A 21,738-nucleotide genomic window follows, 5' to 3' on the forward strand; every position below is an offset into this window, starting at 1 on the left:
TGTACATAATATTAGACCATGGTCTTAAAACCAGAAAGAAAATCATACTGCATTCTCTTCTTTAATTCTTTCAACATCTTATGAGGAGCGGCTGAGGGAACTGGGTTTTTTTAGCCTGGAGAAAAGGTCATGGGGGACCTTATTGCTCTCTCCAACTACCTGAAAGGAGGATGTAGCCTGGTGGGAGTCAATCCCTTCATCCAAGTAACTAATAAACAGCCTCAAGTTGTGCCAGGGAAGGTTTAGATTCGATATTAGGAAAAAATGCTTTGTAGAAAGCGTTGTCAAGCACTGGAACAGGGTGCCCAGGGAAGTGATTGAGTCACCATGCCTGGACATATTTGAAAGACATGTAGATGTGGCACGCAGGGACACGGTTTAGTGGTGGACTTGGCAGTGCTGGGGTAACGTTTGCACTTAAGGATCTTAATGGTCTTTTCAAACCTAAATGATTCTACGATTCTATGTTGACAGGTAAAGCAAAGCAAGAAAAAAAGCCACATTTTAACTTTATCAGAAAAATGAACCAGGTTTTAGAGCCTTTTGTATTTAGGTCAGTGATTCTACCTAACCTGTGACCAAGTGCTAGGAATTGATTCAGCTAAGGAACTCCTGTGATAACTGGTTTCTAGAGAACAACTCCTCCTGGGAAAAGACTGCACGTTGCCCTAACAGAGGGAAAAACATTTGGAAATAATGGCAACCTGCTATCAAAGTTCTGCCTGCAAGAACTGCGAGCTGGCAAACTGCCATGCACACTACTGAACAGTCACTCAAAAAGAGCTACTTATTCCATACAAATAGTTCTAACTGTGGCATGTTCCAGAAAGCACAAAACACTGATGTTAGCTGGTGCACTTAAAGAATGTAAAAAGAGATTCACATTAAAAGACAAGGACAATCAGAGAAAAGCCATTACGGTAAAAGCATTTCCTTCAGGCAAGCGACTGTTCCCACGGCACTCTTTACTGCAGGATAAGGTACCCGAAGGTCCCAACTGTCTGGTTGGGACACCACCAGTAATTTTCAGTGACACACAGTGTAAATAATTTCAGAGACAAATCAACCAAAATATTCAGCAATCCAAGTACATCCCAGGAAGTTGCAGAGACATAACCCTTTTTAAAAATGCCATAAACAGAAGCTGAGGCACCCTCAGCCACTTCTGGCATGGCAGGCTTTGATAAACTGAAATGGAAAGACTGAGGTTCATCTTTAAATAGAACTTGGAAGACTAAATAGTTCTACGTATAACCTTAAATACTCTGACTGTAACAGACTTTGGGACTTGGAATCAGGCAAATTTCATACAGTGGCATCTTTCAGGAGAAGCACCTGAATTCAGCTTTAAAATTTTGCAGGGTGAGACACCAAAATACCTTGCTAAATGAGTAGTCTTTTATATTACATTTTTATTTTGCAAGAAAATAAATTATACAACTTAAAAAATAAAATTCAAAAATTAAGCAGTACATCAAAATAGTTCAGCTGGACTGCCATACAGAAACTACCACCATTCAAAATTGTACAGCATTATTATCTTGGTAGTGGCACACATTCAAAATTGTAAATACCATACGTAGATAGTTATTACAACTCAGGAACTCAAGTTCGCTCAACACTCCAGACTACATATAGTGTATATGACAGGAAAGCTTTCATGTATTGTTTATTTCACAAATATGACCTCAAAGAATTACAAAGATAGCATCCCAGTCATTTAGATGAAAATAGAAAACAGTTTGAGTTTAAGATAGCAAATCTTTCTGTAAAACTATCAAATCTTTTTGCCAATTGTATTTTTAAAATTTGCACTTTACAGGACAATGGCATCCCAATGCAAATAAATGCAAGATGTTAACATTCAAAACATTTATATTAAGTTTAAAAAGGTGAAAATGAGAAAGTCACATTGTCATTTGGAAATGTAATTGCATTACAGTCATAACAAATGAAAGAAACGAGTAAAAATAGAAGCTAGGGACACCAACTGTGGAAAGAGGAAAAATGGAAGACTTCAGAATTGAAACTGAGATTCTCATCAAGTTGTTGGGACAGAGAAAGATTTAACAGTATTTCGTAATTAAACCCATTAAGAGTGATTTTTTCCCCCTCCCCCCTCTTCTATACCAGATCTCATTCCTTAGCTATTCACCGTGGCAGTGTGTGTGGCAACATGTTTTTCAGATGCAGCACCTCCTTAAGCTAGGTCTTTGGACATATATATTCATAGCTAAAAATTGCAGCCTTAAAAGTGCATTGTTGCAATATTGCAAGTGAAGAATAGTTTTGAATTCTACCCTCCCCAAAAGAACAGTTTACCCCAGGTTTCTCCCTGTGCCCCAAGTGATACTAGTTTTAAGTGCAAATTGGTGAAAGTGACCTGATGAAGGACGCTAAACGTGATTCTGCATCTTTAACAGATTTGCTGGTGTGAGTCTCAGATTTAATAAAAAACCCGACATCCATTTCTGGAACATATTTAAAGAAAAATGACCATGTCATAGGCACATTACCAATTCTATTTCTGCATCCCAGGTTTTGAGAATTATTTAGGTAACAATTAGGTTGTATTGTATATATTAGTTGAGGGAACGTGTAGCTCCTTAGCTTTCAGCAACCTGTTGCTTTCTGCATACACTCCAGCTTCCTAAACAGTTGCACCTGAAATGCAGTCTCTTAAACTTCTCTCTCAAATCTAAACCGATGGCTTCAAAATCAGCATTATCCCCTTTGCAGCTCTTTCTGTGTGACAATTCCACACCTGTTCTTCTCTGGTTAAGGGTGGAAATTTTTCTCGTTGAGAAGTGTGCTCAGACTGTCATGTTTTCCCCAATTATCCCAAGTAAGCATTTATTACTTTTAAGTTACAAAGACTGAAAGTCTTGCAGCACAAAGTTTTTTATTAGAATTTTGTTTTCTAACGTTCAAATAATTTCATTGGTTAACTACTCAGAGCACCACTTGCTTTTGATTCTGAATTGCAACACCACAGGGCCAACATGAAAGATGCAATATTTTTAAAGAGCATCTACTTTTGAGTATCAATAAAAGCATGTAACACAAGCTGTAGGATTTCAACCAATTGTAATTGGCCAGGCCTTGATTTCTCTCCGTCTCTTGGTCATGAAACCCTCACTACCGAAAATTTCTTACTCAAACAGATGTCCAAGTACATACTGTTCTCAGTCAGTCACACTGGCATTTACATTAGTAATAGAGCACGTAGCCTGTTTAAGGGTGCAAACAGCCATTCTTGGAGAGTTTGCTTTTAAACCACTCTTACTGCATACTTTACTGCAACCATGTGGAAGTAGAACTCCTCTTACTTACTGGAAGGCTTTCTTTTTTGACTAAAGTTAATTGTATCCTCTTCCCCCTTTCATCATCAAAGAAGATGAGGCCTTTAGATGTTGTAGATCAATTAACTGGTTAATTAAAAAAAAAAAAAATCGCACATTGGCGATTTATACAAGAAATATTCATACAGAACTGAGTAAAGCGCAACTTACCTTTTGTCTTAAGACAGGCACTCTGCTCCTGTGATTCATGGTATCAGTCCAGTACATGCTGGGACATTTCAGAATAGCAGAGAGGCAGGCAGTGCCAAACGACTACTTCAGACGATTCAAAATAGAAGAGGTAACATTAGGAAGTTGAAATTCCTGATGTGTATTTGGCACTCTCTCCGCATACACTAAAGAAGGTATTTTTCCTTAGCTTTTCACCATTTTCATCAGAATTATATTTCCTACTCTATCAGTTACAAAATAAAAAGCAGAGCGTTTTTTTTGTATAAAGATGTTGACTAGTCCAATTGGATTAACCTTGCATGTATATAAAAGTTACCACTGAGGAAACAGTACAGGGATCTTCAAGTGTTATTCTCTTTCTGGGGGAGTTGTGCATCAATTACTCTTTAATGCATCCAGATATATGTAGTCATACCTAAATATTTGGAGTACAAATATTAAATGTACAAGGAAATACACTTAGTATTTCTGTTCAGTATAGCAGACCCTCCCATGAAAACTGCTTTTAGAGTGAAGTATCATTCAAGGAACCTCTACCTTCTCAAAAAGGATTGTAGCAAATCATCTGTCCAAATAAGGTAACAAATAACACATATCCACTCGTTTACAGGAAACAACTTAAAAACAATGATCTCTTGCTTAGCGAAAAATATCACCCATGACTTGGAATTACTTTTGTGTCACTTAATGTGTCAATTATTAAAATCCAGTTACTAGATTGAAGCACTGCTCTAGCCAATAGGTTTTAACTGTAACAAATACGTATCAGTTGTGATGCATGTGTTTGTGTGTCTCAAATGTTATTACATAAAAAGGATCAAAGGTGGACAGTACATTACTTTGTTGATCCAAAACACAAAAGTGAAAGTGCTACTTCTAGTCCTAATTGCATTTAAAAAAACCCCAGAAAACCAAAACCAAACAAAACAAAAAAACAAACCCAAAACAAAACTAATAGCAGTTCCTCAGTGCATGAATATTTGAATATTTTTTCCTTGTGCAAGTACTGGTCATCTAAAAACCCAAACCTGTATTCTTCCTGGTGGGTGTAAATCAAATCTACTTTAAAAAGTTCACAATGGGCTCTTCATGAATGCAAATTTCCCACAAAACAGCATGCTGTTAGAAGTGTGCAACATGAAGGGAATGCCATCATGCTAGCTGAATGAGATTGGCAAAATATAGTCCTCAGTTAAGGTAAGGCAGGGATTTTAATACGTAACAAAAGTCAAAACAAGTCCTTCTGCAGCACAAACTGTTGCAGCTGTCTGTCCAAGCACCCTTCCATTTATGTTCTCAGCATCCTGCAGAGTCCTCAAATTATGCCATATATATGAAGGTGTTGATATCTGACTCATCTCTTCTGATATATTTGTGCTCTATAAGCCATTCAATTTGCTCTTTTATCATTTTCTTTTGTGGCAAGAACATATTTTTCAGTATTTCTACCAGTTCAGTCTGAAGCTGGGCATGAGTAATTTTCTTCCGCATTTTCATTATTTGGATGATAGCCTCCTGGTGGGGTACAAGAAGGAAAAGAAAAACCACTTTTAAATGCCTGAGTGAAGTGACAAAATGAATTATTATTATTAGGGAGCTCCTGGTATGGCAAGACAGCAAGGAAATCTGTATTTTTCCTTAAAAATCAGATAGATGCTGCATTTCTTAGCCTATGTAGGTATCGAATTGCTTTTACAAAGAAGTTCATAAAGGAAAAGAATGAAGCACTGGCAAGATGCAAGAGATACAAGACAATTCCAGTCAAAGGAGCAGTTAAATCCTATACCTAGAGCGTGAATTACTCACTAAAACCAAACGTTCATTCATTCTCTGAGGAGGAGTCACCATTTCCTAGGTGATTTATGATATACCTTGTGAACACCTCATGAAATGCAAGCTGAATATAAAATTGGAACTCCCAAGGAGTTCTTATTTCATAAACACAACTGGGCATTAATCTTTTTGCTTCAAGTATGGTCACATCATATGTTACGTCAGGTGATACAATTCACAATGTGCATGGCCTGGAATCTACTCTGACTGATAGAGCAGACCTGAAACTTGAAGGTAAAATGGGATTTTGAAACTCCATAGTAGGTAATGATCTCTGATGCCAGAAAAAAATCAGGTTTTTTTAGAACCATCAGCTCAAAAGATTTGACATGAGTAGCTGACTGAAGGACAATCAACCACAAAGCAGGAAGCTGCAGTTTGTACAGCTAAGATGCACTTTTAAACTTTCCCTCTAAGGAGAAGGCCTCTTGAAGAGTCATGTTCTGTTACTGCAGTGTGATCCCATCTCCAAGATTTTCCTCCTTCATACAGACCAAAGAGATCTCAAGATCAAGAATACTGTGTGTTCATGGTGGTGGCTAGTGTAAGTCAACTTTACCAATCTGCTGCTGTCATCCACCACAACACTGTTATGCCTTCACCACTTGCTTAATATCTGCTTTGCCCTCTTTAAAGATGATGATGACGTGGTATTTCAGAACAGGAGGCTGATAACTACAAGTGCAAAATCAGGTATTTACAAAGGATCTAAATCAAACAGCAAAAGTAATTTCCAATGGGATTCAAAAGCACTCATTTCATATATCAACATCCAACTGTGGACAGCATGTAATGATAATACAACAAAAGAAATAGGGTAATTTTATATTCTTCTGACGGTTTACTTGCCTGGGTTCGTAATATTCTTAGCTGGACTATTCCTTCATTTTCCTCTTCCCGCATTCTCTCTGTAGTAAGTTGCAATCGACCAATCAAATTTATCTTGCCCCTTTTCTGAACTTTAGCGTTTTTTCTGAAAAAGTTGCATTGCATGAAAGTAAGCAAAACAAAAAAACACTTTCAATTACGGAATTCCCGTTAAACTTAAATTACAGCTGCAAGGAATAACATCACATATCAGACATTTATGGGCTATTAGCATTGCAGCAGTGAGACAGCTAGCTGACAAACCAAAACTCAATGCCAACATCTCTGCACAATAAAACCTAAACAGTGCTAGTAAGCATTACAAATAAATCCATCAGTTGAAACTGCTAATGTCCGAAGTTGAAAAGCTACCAGTATCACTTTAAAGAATAAAATTTCAGAGAAGTATATTTCAATTTAATTATATAAAAGTAGGGTTGTTTGGAGGAAGTTTTTACAACAAAATTCAGGAAATTGGACTAGCTAATATTCCATTAAAATTGTCTGTCTAGCTGAAAAGAAGGACAAAATCCAGCTATTGTAACAAAGAAAGCTGATGGCATTCTTCAGTGATTACCCACAAATTTTCTGTACAGCCTGTCTCTTCTGTCATGTCCTCTCATCATTTCCCAAAGCTCAGAATCCTGAGGACAGGAATAAATATTGGCCCTGGCTAAGAAACTAAGTCCTGGGGAAGCAGATTTGTCACCTGTCTCTTTCTCCACAGATCCAGATGTCCAGTTGCTATTGACTAGGAGGCACAAAATCTGAGGTTACTAGCAAGGAGCCACTTCTCATCATAGTCATGATAATAGAGGCAGGCAGAAATCCAAAACATGCTGAACATAGTATATACCATTTAGATATTCTCTCTTAATATTATCTTGCTCTCTGAAGGATTTCAAAGCAACAGGAAAAGAGCACCATGATTCTCACAGAAATAAAGATACTCTGGTGAGAGCCACACCAAATATCCTAGCTTTTGGCAGCACACCATATTATTAAGCAGTTTCACTTCCTTTTTTAACTTATCACTCTGCTTTTGAAATTCTGTGCGTGTGTAATAATCAATACAGCACTAGTGCTCTGCTTACAGGCTGTCCTTCCATGAAATTTCATAGGCTCATTGGTAACAGGAACATAGCAAAGCCTCCAATTTTGCACCTCATCCCTAGGTGCTTAAGAAATTGAATTTCACAGAAATTACATTTTGTCTGAAGGGATTGCTGCAGGTCATCTAGTCCAGCCACCTACCTGAAGCATGACTATAGCCAAAACTAAGTGAGGATAGGGCAGCAAAGCATGTGTCTAGCTTAATTTTGAAAAATTTCAAGAACAAAGGTTAAGTTAAAGTGAATTACTTTAGTTAGAAAATAGTACATTGTTATTTTACTTTTCAAACATCATCTTACATTAAACTGAACTCCTGGTTCACCGAGAAGAGGGTTCCTTCTGTAAAGTCTTTGGGTGAATTGACTTGAGGTTCATATAATAAAACCTGACGTTTCAGCTTTGGAAATGCTACAAGAGACTACAGAGAAAAGGGGAGGGGGGGAAAGAATGAAAATAAAACACCAGACTTTCTAAATGGAAACAATTACTTTCTAAGAACATAATTCACTGGTGTGCAGACTCTAGTGAGGGAACCACACAGCACTTCTTGGAGCTGCTAGAGGTCAACATGAAGATACCAATAAAACCAAAGAGGGGACACAGTTTACCAAATCTCCTTCTGAAATGTGTTAGCATAAGCAAAATATCACACGAAGTAGTAAAATATACAAACTCACGGCTACAGAAGCGGTGTTAAGTCTGAATTATGTTATTTCTCTCTTTATTTGTGAGCTAAATAGTTAGAAATCTGATAAAGCAAACACTGAAGTTATTTTTAAGCAACATATATTTATCAGGTGCCACTAATTTCCTAGAATTAGACCAGTCCCACTCCACAAACCACAATCATAACTCTGTGATTTAGGCAGCATATGGTCAAAAAAATCTTGCAGTTCCCAAAAGCTTGTTAGGTAAATACTGGGTAGAGAGAACATGTTAACGTAAAGGCTGTGTGTGCTCAGCAGTAGTGCAAGGAGCCAACATTACAACTGATTAATTAGCAAGAAAGGTGTTCATGTTTCAGTTTCAATGTGTTATCTGACAGTGCTTTCAAAATACTAATCCAGTATTTCAGAGTACAAAAATCAAGAAGCAATCTGTTTCAAGAGAAAGGGATATACCCATAAAGTCCTCCTAAGTTCTGCATCAGGGAGTTCAGTCGCCAGTTTCAGATTTTCAAAGCTGATCTTCTCTCTGGGTCTTTGGTTCCATGCAAACAGCACAGCTAGCTGAAATGTTGTTACCTCCAAGTCATACTGGCCAACCTCATTCTTAAATGTTATCTGTGAAGAGGATGAAAATTTTACTCATAAGCCCTTCTGGATCACAAACTTGATTCCTATTATAAATACACAGAGAGTACAGTCATTGAGACTGATACACTGAAAACTATACACTTACAATTCCATTGGACATGAGGTGGTGCCAATGGAGTTTCCTACCACTGTGATTCTTTTTATAAAATTCTTCGACTTCTGGGATGAGATCTTCTAATTCCGTGGGCAGTGAGACAAACACTTTTTCAGAACTTCGAGACCAGGCGCCAGCATTTAAAATTTTAATGTTCACAGAGTCAGCTGTAAGATGATATTGGATTATATGAATCTCCAGGTATGACCGATAGACAAAACGTTTATTTTTTTTTTCTACTCTGCGTACAATTATGGAGGACTGAATTTTCAGAAAGTCGCGGGGTGTCTACCTACTTAAACATCAAGGTGCTCTATTTAAGCATCACTGGCTTTCTGCCAACAGTGCTGATTGAAATCTGTTTTTTTGGCTTGCTTCTGCAGAGCTCCTTATGCCCTGATACAGCTTTATAGCTGATGCTTGTAGGAACCACTCAAAGGTTTTCAGCAGTGACAGGTCCAATACTGGATTTTCCTCAGCCTCTCTTATCAGTGAAACTTAATCTCAGAAATGTGATTTCAACTCTTCATAGCATGGTCCAGCTCTCCTGCTGGCAGATAAAGGAGGAGCACAGCATGGTGCACTCATGAAGAGTGATGAGGGCATAAAAGAAGGGGGTAGTTCAGGCATTCACCTGGTTGATGCTGATTCAAGCCCCTGCTTACAATTTATCTAAAAGAGGAGGGAGTCTGTATCTACAAGACTGCTCACAATGAAACTTCACAACAACTCACAGAATGATACAGCTCCAGCTGTATCAACTGCAAGAGAAAGCAGGGTCTACAGACACTTCCAATCTAGGGGTAACAATGCCACAAAGACTATATTCAACCTGCAGTTGATATAATTTTTAACAAGATTTAACAGACCTATTCTTTCACTATGAGAAATGAAGAATAGCAAATAATTTGAAAACAGTACCTGGTAAAGCAAGTTTATTATTTTTGTGCATTTCTTTGAAGGCCTGGTTCAAGTCTTCAGACACTTTGATATCCTGGAACATTCTGGCCAGCTTGTTTACATAGTCTGCTGGCATTCCCACTTCCTGTATAAACAAAGAAAACACTAAACAATGACACAGACAACTATGAACAAAAAAACCTTTAATTTTAAAATACTAAGCTTGAAAACATTGAGAGCATTGAAGTACACAGGTATCATCACTTTACAGTAACTGTTAATGTGCAATGCAATAGAAAGTGGTTCTTTGCATGGATCATAAGCAGTTGCCCCTTAAGGGCATATGATGATTCTTTTAAAGAAATCCAAGTGCTGAAGAACATATGCATGCATTAAGGAATCAATGAATTCTGAGATTTGATGGAATGTTTAAGGCATGCAAATAATAGTCTGATGTACATAAAATTTCATAATTAGAATGCATCTCAAACTATTTACATACCAAAACAAGTACACTGCATTTTGCTCATTTGCATACAGAATCTATGAAGCTTTCGGATAATCATATGTGAAATATTTTAAAATCTATCACTACCACTATTAGCCCTTAGAAAAGAGCTAAACTGTTTTAATTTCACAAAGTTTTGCGAGGAAATATAAGATGCCCTGAGTGGCCTGCAATTTAAGATAAACCTCATGTAAGCAAGAAGGGTATTTAAGTTCAAGAGTGGGAATATTAATCAACCACAAGCATGAGGCACAACCAAAGAAAGGTGTCATGCTACTTACTCTGAGCCATTCCACCATATTCTCTTCAATTTCACTATCAGCTGATATATCCAATATCAGACGTCTTGTTAAGTGAGCTTTGTGATATCGCATGAAAACATCTTTATTCTGTACATATTTAAGTACCAAAAGCTGTTAAAAATAAGAGTTTAATATATTTATTTGCACTGTCAATCAGACAAATCTTTGAATACTGATCTAATAGCACTGTGAAGTAGAAAAAGGCTATGTGACATTGCCTTAAGGGTAACGGTGTTAATACTATCACAGGCATCAGCTATGAATCTGTCATAATATCGCACCTCCAATTTCTTCATTTAAACATCAAGAAATTCTCTTACATCAAAAAAGACATCAGCACTGATATGTAAAAATCTCCTGTATTATTTTCTAGACTAACATTAGTTATTGTCATACATTACAATCTCATACAGGCATTTAGCATACCAATTCTGTGAACTGACACAGGAGACATGAGACACTGAATGATTTACAAGATTTAAACACACATACACACTTACACACACTTCATTAATATAATAAACTCTTTTCCCTACTATTACACCTTGCATAACTGTTTTTGAAGATCAAAGCCTTGACCCACATAAGGAAATGGAACAAACAAATTCATTATTCAGAATAATTGAGAAGTAGAAGGCAAAAACATACCACTTCCTTAAGCTTTGCTTCAATTTCTTCAGAGGTTAGTTTTTTGCTTAGTGGTGTTTTTCTTAGCAACATGTCACAGTAATTAGCAAGAAGCTCAGGGCATTTGGATTCAGGCTGTGTTTTCAATCCAACACTAGATAAAAGAAGAACAACACATCTTCAAACCATACAGAATCCTGCTATTCTGGAGAAGTCACACTTAACAAGACAGACCACTCTTTCCTGATGCCCTTGGCAAGGATCCTGGTGGTGAATTCATATCCTCGGTAAACTAATGAAAAATGAGGGATAACACCCTTTTCTTCTTGAAAGAATAAAAACTACCAAACACTTCAGAGAGCTTCTACAGCTTGATCATTTTAACTGCTTATAATTTTAGAAGTCTCACAATGAAGGATGAAGTTGAAACTACAGTTTGAAACAAATAAATATTGCATGGCAAAAAGTATTCCAGTGAAGGATTTAAAAATGTTGCAGTGAAATGTTTCACTCATCTTGTCAGTGTGCTGTAATGATATTTCAAGAACAGCCCCCTGCACCAAACTTCACAGACTGCAAAACTCAACACATCTATCACAAAGTAACAGCATAAAATTATTTCAAGACAGGTATAAAGGGTAGACTAACAGCTTGGAGATTAAAAGCAGACTAAAGTTAAACCAGAAGATGCTACAGCAGACAGACTGTGGTTCTTAAAAATTCCTGCACGCACAAGGTCATATTCTGAACCTGTCTCCAGACTGGTGAGTAAAACCAAGTGCCAAGGACCAATCCCTATTCCTAGAGTCAGATGGCACCAACTTGATTGCTACTCTCAAGGGCCCCAGACAAGCTCAGGAATCCAGTGTTCTTGATCATTCTCTCAACCTCTCATCAATTAGTACAGACAGACTAACACTTTCAGACAACTTGTCCTTTTTTTTTTAATTAATGAACCAGCTTGCAGGCTAGTGTCTTCTGCCTTCCTAAAGACCAACTGAAGTACAAGCAGACCACTAGTCTTTTGGTTATTACAAGATAGAACCCTTATTTAATCCATGCGTTCCAAGGTATTTCTGAATAGGAGTCTTCAAGATATTGACAGCAGTGAAAAGTAGTAACTGGAAAGGGAAGCTGGCATCCCAGTTACATAAGCTTTGTTTCCACAGTATATCAGAGTACTAACTACATATAAGCAATCCCAACAACCTAATATATACAAAATCCTATTCAAGTGGCACATCACATGGTAAATGTTAACAATCAATTAACTGACTGCTACCTTCTCTTGGCTGAGTTAGCAGAGTGGTCACTGTAAGCATGGTCCTTCTTCTTGAGTCACGCAGGTCTGCCTAATCTACTGGAAGGTGTTTAAACTAACCTGGTTAATCCTGCACTGAAACAAAAATGTAACAGCCGGACAGGTCACACTCACAGCTGGCACAAGAGGAGGTGGAAAACAACTTGTGGATGGTTATACCTTAATCAGCCATAAAGATTACTGCCTCATTTTAACTCAAGACCTTTCCTGAAGCTGCAGCAGAGCTATACAGGTTTTTGGAATTAAGAGCCCAGGAAGGTATTATTAACTTCAGCTGAGACTGACTCATTAGTATAAAAGAATAGATCCCCAATTATTCCAAACAAATTTGAGTTTAAACAGGCTGCTGCTATTCACTGATCCATGTGAAGAGGGTATTACTAGAGGTCAATTAGCAATCTGAAATTCCATAATGCAAAGAACACAAAGCCCTTTTAAATACAGTGTTACCTTTTGAAGAGATATTTTAAAAACCTTGATTCACATAGAGTTTATATGGCTTACCCCTTTTGCTTCAATGGCAATTCAAGTTTAAATATTGTAGCATCATTCACAACTGCTTTGTATGCCTGAAAAATAATTACAGATTATTCGTGCTTCACTCAATTTCTTTCTGATATGAATTGCAAAGATTTTATCTCTCTTTATACTACTGTAACATGAAATTAATTTCATTTTTTTAATTAGCTCAAAGCTTGCAGATTTGATTTTCTATTTGAGAATTCCAATTCTATGACTCAATTTTCCATTAACGGATGTTTTACATTTTCCTCTTTTCCATTAGCATACTACTTTACTTTAAAAAACAACTTAGGAAGGGATTACATGGAGCAGGTTGCATGTCTGAAGTCATGAAACAAATATGCAGTAAATTCTAAACACGAATTATTGCTGAATCAGACATTAAGGTTCTCATCACAAAGATCATCTTCTAATGTGCTCTACATTACAAAGCTGAACGCATGCCAATTTATGCAGGACTACAACAGAAATTAAAAGCTTATCAGCTGGTAGAAAGTTTCATCAGTGTTTTAGTCTGTATATTTATTAGAGTAAGAGTAGCATCTAGATTTAACAGTGACTGGGTACAAGGATTTCGAAGACATCATAATATGAATTACAACAATTCTTATACTGAAAACAAAAGGTCAGCAGAAACACATACCTTATCTCTTGCAGTAAGAAATCTTGGATCATCTTGAAAAGCTTCTTTAACCAACTTACTAAACCGATTAAATAGCGTGAGCAATTGCTCTACGTATTTCTCAGAATCCTAAAGAGGCAAAAATCAAATAAAAGACCAAGGCTCCACAGAATTCAGTGTGAGCTTACATGTAATTCCCTAACCTGTAAAAATGTTGTATCCTCAAAAGCCTGCATACTATGACTGCATTTTATCTTTATTCTCTGTACTGAAGATCTCTACAGCATGTAAGTCTACACACAGACTTTCAGGATAGTATTTGAAAGTTATATATACAAATATATATATAACTTTCAAATAATGTGGAATAACTTTTAAAATAAAAAGAAGTTTTCAAGAAGAAATAAAAGACACATCCTAATTGCTGCAGACACTCAGGCCTCCTAGACCCTGATGATACAAAGCTGAAAAAGAAAGGTGGGGAAAAAAACCTTATAATTCCCACACTGAACAACCACTTGCAGATTGAAAGCAAATTTCAAATTTCATCACAAAGTTAGAATTTTGGAAAAATTGTTTAGGCCTTGTTAATTCAGAAGCTAACACAATCCTATCATATAAGCATCCCATGTACTTTATAACCTTTTCTTTACTGCAAATTCAGTTCACTTTTTAAAGATACAACTGAAAATGTTAAGAATATAAAGGTATCCTGAAGACATTTAAAACTTCCAGTGGATCAAAATTTGAAGTTTAAAGACAAAATCTTCAAGAACTATTTCCATTCACAAGCTTGTCCCACAAATAGAGAATATTTACATTCTGCAAAGTTGTTTTTTCAGTGTTCTTTTATTAAAAACCAATACACTTACAGTAGTAATAGTTTCAGCAGCTGCTACCATGTCTGCCAGTCCAGCACTAACAATATGTTCTTCCAAATCCTTTAGCATAGGTTCTATGCCATTCGGAACTTTATCCATCAGTGAAAACATTAAATGCAACTCTGAAAGATACGAATACTGATGAAGCTAGCAGTCAAAATCCTGTATAAAATCCAAATATACTGCATTTCTGCTAGGAATGTATCAAGTGGAACACTAAATATGTAAAGCACAGATAATCCAATTCACTCCTTAAAAGAAACGTGTTTTGAGTACTGTCCTAACTCTGGTTCCATAAGGAGATTCTTCTGAAAGCAAAGACAGATATTTATTGCAATGTAATACTTGCTCGTGCATACAGTATCACAAGCTTGAATAAAACCCCCTAAAATCAGCGGCAATTTGAATTAAATCCAGATTCTGCCTGCCTCATAATCCCTGGCAAAAACGGGTCTCTCTCAGTTAGAAGCCTACAGGACTTTACGCACAAAATTGTAGGATTCAAGACATTTTTTATTTTTAAATTAAAGGCAGAGCTGTCTCTGTGTATCTTCCAATACTACATACAATGTGTTTTGTTTAATTAAAAGCATGTAAAATTCTGAAGTAAGCAAAACTAAGGTAAACAGTGAACTCTTTTTCCCAAAGAGTTTATTTAGTTTTTCTGAAAGTTACCAGTTCAAAAACTTCAAAAAATTATATGCTTTATCTACTTTTTGTGAAGATATTTCAACACTGCTTAAAAAAAAAAAAAAAGATACTGAAACATCAATAATCATCTTGACAAAGCTGTCCACAAAGAACACTGGGATTAAGGTCACCAGATTGTTGTAGAGAGACCACAGAGATTTGAACTCAACGCAGCAAAGGATTCTGCTTAATGAAGTAGAACATATCAGTCATGGACTCTGATCCTTTTTTTGACAGAAAAAAGTTATAGATTCACTTAGTTTCCCAATGTTGTGTCTACTGTGAAAGGGGAAAAGTCTCCTCAGCAATACTTCTGTCAGCAACAAACATCAAGATCTTGTCGCCACTTCGAATGAAATATGTTACCAACTTCTGTATCTCAACAGCTGCTGCAGGAGCAAATAGAAAAGCAAAGCACATAGAAGGAAAAAAATCCCTTTAGAATGTAACAATGCAAATTAAAGAATGGGAATTAAAACCAACTTTCAATAAGAACTTGCAATGCTACTAGAAACAACTCACAATGGACTGAACGACAGGATTTCAGGAACCAGAAAAAGAAATTGAGTCAGAGGCGTTCTCAGTGCAATTTAGATGTACTGTAAGTGATGGCAGCACTGTTTTACATAAAGTCCAAAAAGCTCACTCAACTTTTACTGGATCTTTTAAGTTGTACTTTTAGAAAGGGTAAGAGGGAGGAAGAGATGGCAGAAAAAAGAGAAATAAAGTATATATTAAAGGGTTCTACATCTGTTCCTGTAAACTAGTGGTGGCATGAATAATTCAAGAAAAAACTGTCCTAAGAATCAGTGGCAAAGGAAGACTCCAGGTGTGTCCCTAAAACTGCAGGAACCCAAAAAATCTCAGATTCTTCAAAGACAGATTTGTAAGTAACAAAACCAAAAGGAGTCTTTCACTGGAATTTCTCTCAGAATACATTATGACAATGAACAGTAAAGAAATCCATTGTAGTTGGTGAGGCATTCAGTCCGTTTTCATTCTTAATTTATAAAAGCCAAGTGTACTTTTTATTTCTGTTGTACTTCAAGAATACAACTTAGGCCTAGCCTCCCCACTACCATAAGCAAACAAAAGTACACTAAGTCAATTCTGAAGTCTGCAAGCTATGTCACATTTGACAGTTTTTAGCTGGGAAACATTATTCCTTCCTTCCTTCATACAGCATGTAAATATTAAGTACTTCATATAAAAAGAGTGTCTTACAGTAGTGCCCAGCTCATAGCCAAAAAGCCCAGCAAAAGAGTCCTCTCTTTGTCACTGCTGTTTAATAACAAAAACATGACTAAATTCTTTGGGGCATATATCAGAAAGTCACATGCATAAGCAAAGTACAGCAGAGGGCACTATCAGATGTATATATTACTATGTATAGCTCCAGTCTTTAATTACGTTTTAGTCATCTGCACCTGTGTCCTTCATTAAAACATTTCACATAGTTCTTATGTACCAAGTGGAAGTACTTTGCAACCAAGCACTATACACAGGGCAGACACAGCCCTGTGTGAATATTTCAACAGGTTTCTTTAGAAAGATGCTTTGGCTGCTATAGATGAGCCCTTCTGAATCTCTGCATTTACATAAGCCTCCTGTATTCTCCCAAAGGCTGTAACATATACTCGTAAGAAGTTTTGTGGCTTTCTACATTTAGCTCTGGACTACTGCCAGAAATCATGCTGCTAGATGAACAGATCAGTACGACATAGTTTTGAGGTCGAATTTTTTCTGAAATGTTAGCTTTAGAAGTATTTTCTACAGTATTCTAAGTCATAAAACAGTTTTCACATTTCTGTAGACATTAAAACTTCATAAGACAGTAAATATTCCCTGGCTGCAGGATACCCAGACTTCAAAGAAAAATTAACCTGTGAGTTCAGCTTTTATTTTTTTTCAATTTCCCTACTTGAATTATGACATTTTAATGACATATCTGGTTTGTTTTATCATACAGGCCCAACACAAGACTTCTGAATCACACTAGCCTCTCAATTTCTGGCAGCAGAGTTAAAAAAAAAAACTTCTGAAAACTTTAAAAAGGCATACAGAGCTAACTTTCAATACTCACACTGACACTGGCTATACAACCACATGAACAGCTTGCAGAGATTTGGTTCATTTGACCTACGGTCCAGCACCAATATCAGAAGAAGAAAAATTTCTCCCTGCCTTTCAGAAAAAGAGCTTTGTAAAGAGATGCTTCACTTTTTTTCCAGGTGTAAACAGGCAGAGGGGTAGAAATGAAGGGGAAGTGTTTGTATCTGAAGTATTCAAATAGAAGGTAAAGACATTCGTAGCATTTACCAGAGCTGGTCAACACGATGAAAGTAAATGTAGGAAAAAATAAAGAAAATAGAACACAAAATATTCTGTTTCTTTTTCAAGTAAGATGAGAGCTATCCACTCATTCAAATTAGGTTATTGTACATACAGATTTTAAAAGTGATAGAAAAAAAATACGAGCCAATGACGGTAGTTTTTTGTGGGATAAAACTGTTCATGAGCAGTAGTACTTTTCTATGAAAGACTGCCACCATCTATTAAAAACTGTAATTTGATATATCTACACACAAATCTATTTTTATGCAGTAGATGCTGGGTTCATCCTGCACTGTTCTTGAAGCTTCACTTACTTTCTGTTTCATTTCGTTTGATCATGCCTTGGCATTCAGCTAAAATAGTCTCTTTAAAAGATGTCACCAGGGCATTGACGCAGCACTCCATTAGCTGAAATACATTAAACACAGAATTAGCTCATGTAGCCATCTGAACGCCAAAGTCTGACGTGTCTCAAGTTTGCCATGACACAGGATCTAGCCTGTTCTCAACAACTAGCTCTATAAAATAACGAATTCATTGACTGATTCATGAAAAGTATGTGTAGTTTGAATACAATCTATACAGGAACCATACTTCCTCAAAATGCTTAGGTTGATAAATGTGGTAAAGTCTCCTCCAAACCATTAATAAGCTTAGTATTTCTGTCAACTCTTTCGTCTCAAGGGAGCCATCACTTTTGGAACACTAACTACCCTACTTCATTTCCAAGTATACATCCAAGAGCTAAGAATAGTTCTCATTCCAGCATACCCTATTTGGACCAGGCTGGATGGCTTGAATAAGGTACTAGATCTAGAACAGAAACTGTATATACATGTCAGGACCATCTCTCTTTTGTCAGTCTCTTTATATGGGTTACAATTTATAGCTGTGCAGAATGAATGATTCACAGCTTAACAAAAGGCATAAAGCACATTTTGATCTACTGCAAAAAAAAAAAATCAGATTTAAAAGGTATTTATTTAAAATAACCTGTTTCCTGAACTAATTTCAACACAGACAATCATGAACTATTCATTACAGTTAAATCTTCTTCCAGAATCTGAGCTGTGTAAAATACTGCTCAAGAGGGAAGAAGGGGAAGGAAAAAAAGAAAAACACCCTTTATATTAAATGGCCATATTTCAGCCTAAGAGGAAATCTATTACAGTTTTAATGAAATTTCTATAGCTCCTTTTGTTTGCAATGAACAATAACTCTTTCAGGTATTCTAAACAAGCACTGAGAAACCCTTTGCCAAACAGATTGGTCAGCTTATTTTCAAACACAGGAAAAAAACCAACCATACCCGACTCAAAAGAATAAAAACCAATCTGAATAAAAACCTGCCCTTCAGTGTGAACTTTTGTTCTACATGTAATATTAAAACACCTGCAGAAATGGTAGATTACCACTGGAAAGTAATACATCTTGTTGCAAATTAATTACCATAAAACCCATGTAAATTAAAAACCATAAACCAAATTGTTTCAATTTAGTGCTACCAAATAATACTGTAACAGAAAAATAAAAACTGCAATATAATAATACTATATAAATATGTAATTTTTCTACATATTATACTCACTGCTTCTACAGAGTTACATTCACGTCTTGTTTCTAAATATCGTAGTGCTCTTTTCTCCTCTTCTTTTAGTTTAGCATCTGCCTGTGCAAAAGTATAACAGCAATCATTTTAAGCACTAACACTTTCAGAACAAAATTCCAACAGAATTTTTACTTACATATTTCATATAATTCTGTACACCATTTTGTTGTAAATAAGAAGGAGCCTGTGTTCTATAAAATCTCTCTGTTGAATCCAAATACGCCTTTTCAAAGTTATCCCGATATATCTGAAGTTTATCTTCAGGATTAGAACAAAGATTAACTGCAAAGAGAAAGTCCAAACTTACTCTCAAGTCTTGGAAACTTATGTGGCTAATATTAAGCAAATCTCAATGAGAGAGTGAGTCTTGTATCAAAAGGCTGCATTGAACAATTTGAAATATCTGATAAATGCACTCTGATCACAAAAGGACACCAAATTTGTTCAGTCTTTCCTCCAAAAAACAATCTAATTAACTATAGAGAACTAGAAAAAACTGCATACTTAGCTCCAGCACTTCAGACATTCAAACACGGTAATCATAAATACACATATAAATAGAAAATTTTAAGGAAGAAGAAAAAAGATCAGTATAATGTCTAATAAAGTGAGAAGTTCTCCACCTGACTAAACAAAAAGCTTCTCTTAGACACTGTTATTACAATAACAATGTCTTCATTTTCTTTTTTTCCTGTTTTACAAGAATGGAGACAGTGAGCTTACTGGAGTGCTTTGCGTTAGTTGGAAATAAATAGTCACTAAACAGGATATGCTTTAAAAAAGTTTAGGATTGGACATCCATAAAGCCATCCGAGAGAAGCCAAAAGTTTCATACAACAGGCTGCAAAACAGCAGACAATGGTGAAATGTCATAGAGGTTTCAGATATACAGATCTGTTCTGCAACAAAATGACTGAAAGTCTTAAATGCAGCCTGTTTAACATTTCTTCTTCAAACCGTCTGAAGAACCAGAAACAGCATGTAAAGGAGTACAGACAAAGTTATATCTGCAACCCTATAACATTGAAAAGTCTTCTCTTCGTAAACATGGATTTTGCAGTAACTGATACACAGGTAAATCACTTAGAAGCTAAAGATTATATGCAGAATTTAACTGATATCATGTATCAGCAAGAACAACAAAAAAATCAATACCAAATGCTGAGATAATAGTTTCAACCCTACCACAACTGCCACCTTTGTATGAAGAAAATTAATTTACTAAAATGAAGGGGCAACAAATTGGCCTGTGCAAGACATACCATATGATTCTCGAACTCCAATAACGAGCTGAGAGTCGAAAGCTTCTCCTAGTCTTTCCGCATGAACTAGCTTCATTGCACTGTCCTGAAGCCTATTTTTTATATTGGAAAATATGGATTCATTCCACGTATCTAGCATGAGCTGTGTATTAGGAAGGAAAAAAGAAATCCTGTCAGAAAGGTACACGCAGACCTAAGTTTGTGCAAAAGACATGCAAGACATCAGAAACACAAATCGAGCAATTTTTAATGTAATTTCCAGGTTCATACAGCAGTTCAGCTACAGCAGAATTTTGTCTTTCTCTGAACTTGTTATAGAAGGAATATTCAGCTTACCTTCTAAGCTTACTTTATATAACTGGACAGCTAGGGGAAATCAGTCTTTAATGCATATATTAATTCCATAATTCTGTATTATTTCTACAGTTCATGGTAATTAGTCAGGTAACTTTTCCAGCAATGCAATGTGTCAGACTTGCAGTATCAGGGGGTACTTCTGAGCCAAATATCCAAATACAGTTCACTATTTGGCAGGCTTTTTCTTAATTTTCTTATGTAAAGAAAAAGACTGATGGTTTTTGATTGCATTTATCTAACAAGAAAGTTCAGTATGCAAGTGATGCATATGTAAATTATAAAAAACTCCAAATCTCATTTAAACAGTGCAAAGTCTTAAAATTAGTTATGCAGGCTCCTGTCAAAATCCTCATCACTCAATGGGTCCCTTTTTATTCCATTGTGTGATTTATTAATTTTTGGTGATTGCTATTGATGCTGCTGCAAATGCATTGCATTACACTTGACCACCATACTTGTGCCCACCTAAGCCCTATTAGCTCTTCAGTAGTAAATACTTGAAGCATTCTATGTGTTTGCTAAAAATCTTAATTTGCTTTGAACCTCAAGTCACTGGATCTGGCTCTATCTATATGTCACTGAATACCTAATGAAATTATGCCAAAGCTTTAAAGATAACGTAAGTTTTTCTATCCAACTCAGGCCATTTCATTGCTTTAGAAAAAAGCTCAAACTTACACTACCTACAAACTTGACAGTAACTGCTAATAATGGAATTTAAGCACAATAATATTCAGTCTACACTGGTAGTGGAAAGCAGGTTGGAATCATAAAATTTATGAATTCAAACTTTACCTCATTCAATCATTACCTATGATTGCTAAAAAATAACCTATGATGACTTGACATCATTGTATGGTGAAGCTAGTAGTAAAGATTAGATGATCTTATTCCATTCTTGCTTTGTAAATTTTAGATTTTAATACAGCAAGCACCTAAGAAAAGTTGGATATCCTTTCAAGAGAGTTAAGTTTACCATAGTTTATTCTTAACTTCTCCATAACTGTCTCTCAATTTCCACTAAATTTCCATTTCTACAACTGAAGT

At 36.1% G+C, this 21,738-nt stretch overlaps 1 protein-coding gene across 3 annotated transcripts in view; it reads right to left on the reverse strand.

Moving 5' to 3' along the window:
• Positions 1–2,226: 2,226 nt before the first annotated feature.
• CUL5 (cullin 5) overlaps positions 2,227–21,738 on the reverse strand; it is a 32,351-nt gene continuing 12,839 nt past the window's right edge. For 2 of the 3 annotated variants that reach the window (XM_039383433.1, XM_027712735.2), the window contains exons 5-19: positions 20,335–20,476; positions 19,209–19,354; positions 19,052–19,132; positions 17,778–17,871; positions 14,431–14,561; positions 13,580–13,687; positions 12,919–12,983; positions 11,115–11,247; positions 10,446–10,577; positions 9,678–9,801; positions 8,748–8,923; positions 8,468–8,629; positions 7,646–7,764; positions 6,216–6,339; positions 2,227–5,048 (exon numbers count right to left, since the gene is read on the reverse strand). In XM_039383433.1, coding sequence (XP_039239367.1) covers positions 4,854–5,048; positions 6,216–6,339; positions 7,646–7,764; positions 8,468–8,629; positions 8,748–8,923; positions 9,678–9,801; positions 10,446–10,577; positions 11,115–11,247; positions 12,919–12,983; positions 13,580–13,687; positions 14,431–14,561; positions 17,778–17,871; positions 19,052–19,132; positions 19,209–19,354; positions 20,335–20,476 — 1,932 coding nt within the window. In that variant the 3' untranslated portion in view covers positions 2,227–4,853. The remainder of the gene's footprint in view (positions 5,049–6,215; positions 6,340–7,645; positions 7,765–8,467; positions 8,630–8,747; positions 8,924–9,677; positions 9,802–10,445; positions 10,578–11,114; positions 11,248–12,918; positions 12,984–13,579; positions 13,688–14,430; positions 14,562–17,777; positions 17,872–19,051; positions 19,133–19,208; positions 19,355–20,334; positions 20,477–21,738) is intronic. The other variant, XR_005564332.1, reaches the window with a different exon arrangement.

The sequence above is a fragment of the Pipra filicauda genome, unplaced genomic scaffold, assembly GCF_003945595.2.
Source record: "Pipra filicauda isolate LSUMZ 115617 unplaced genomic scaffold, ASM394559v2 scaffold30_size5312502_pilon, whole genome shotgun sequence".
NCBI lineage: Eukaryota > Metazoa > Chordata > Aves > Passeriformes > Pipridae > Pipra > Pipra filicauda.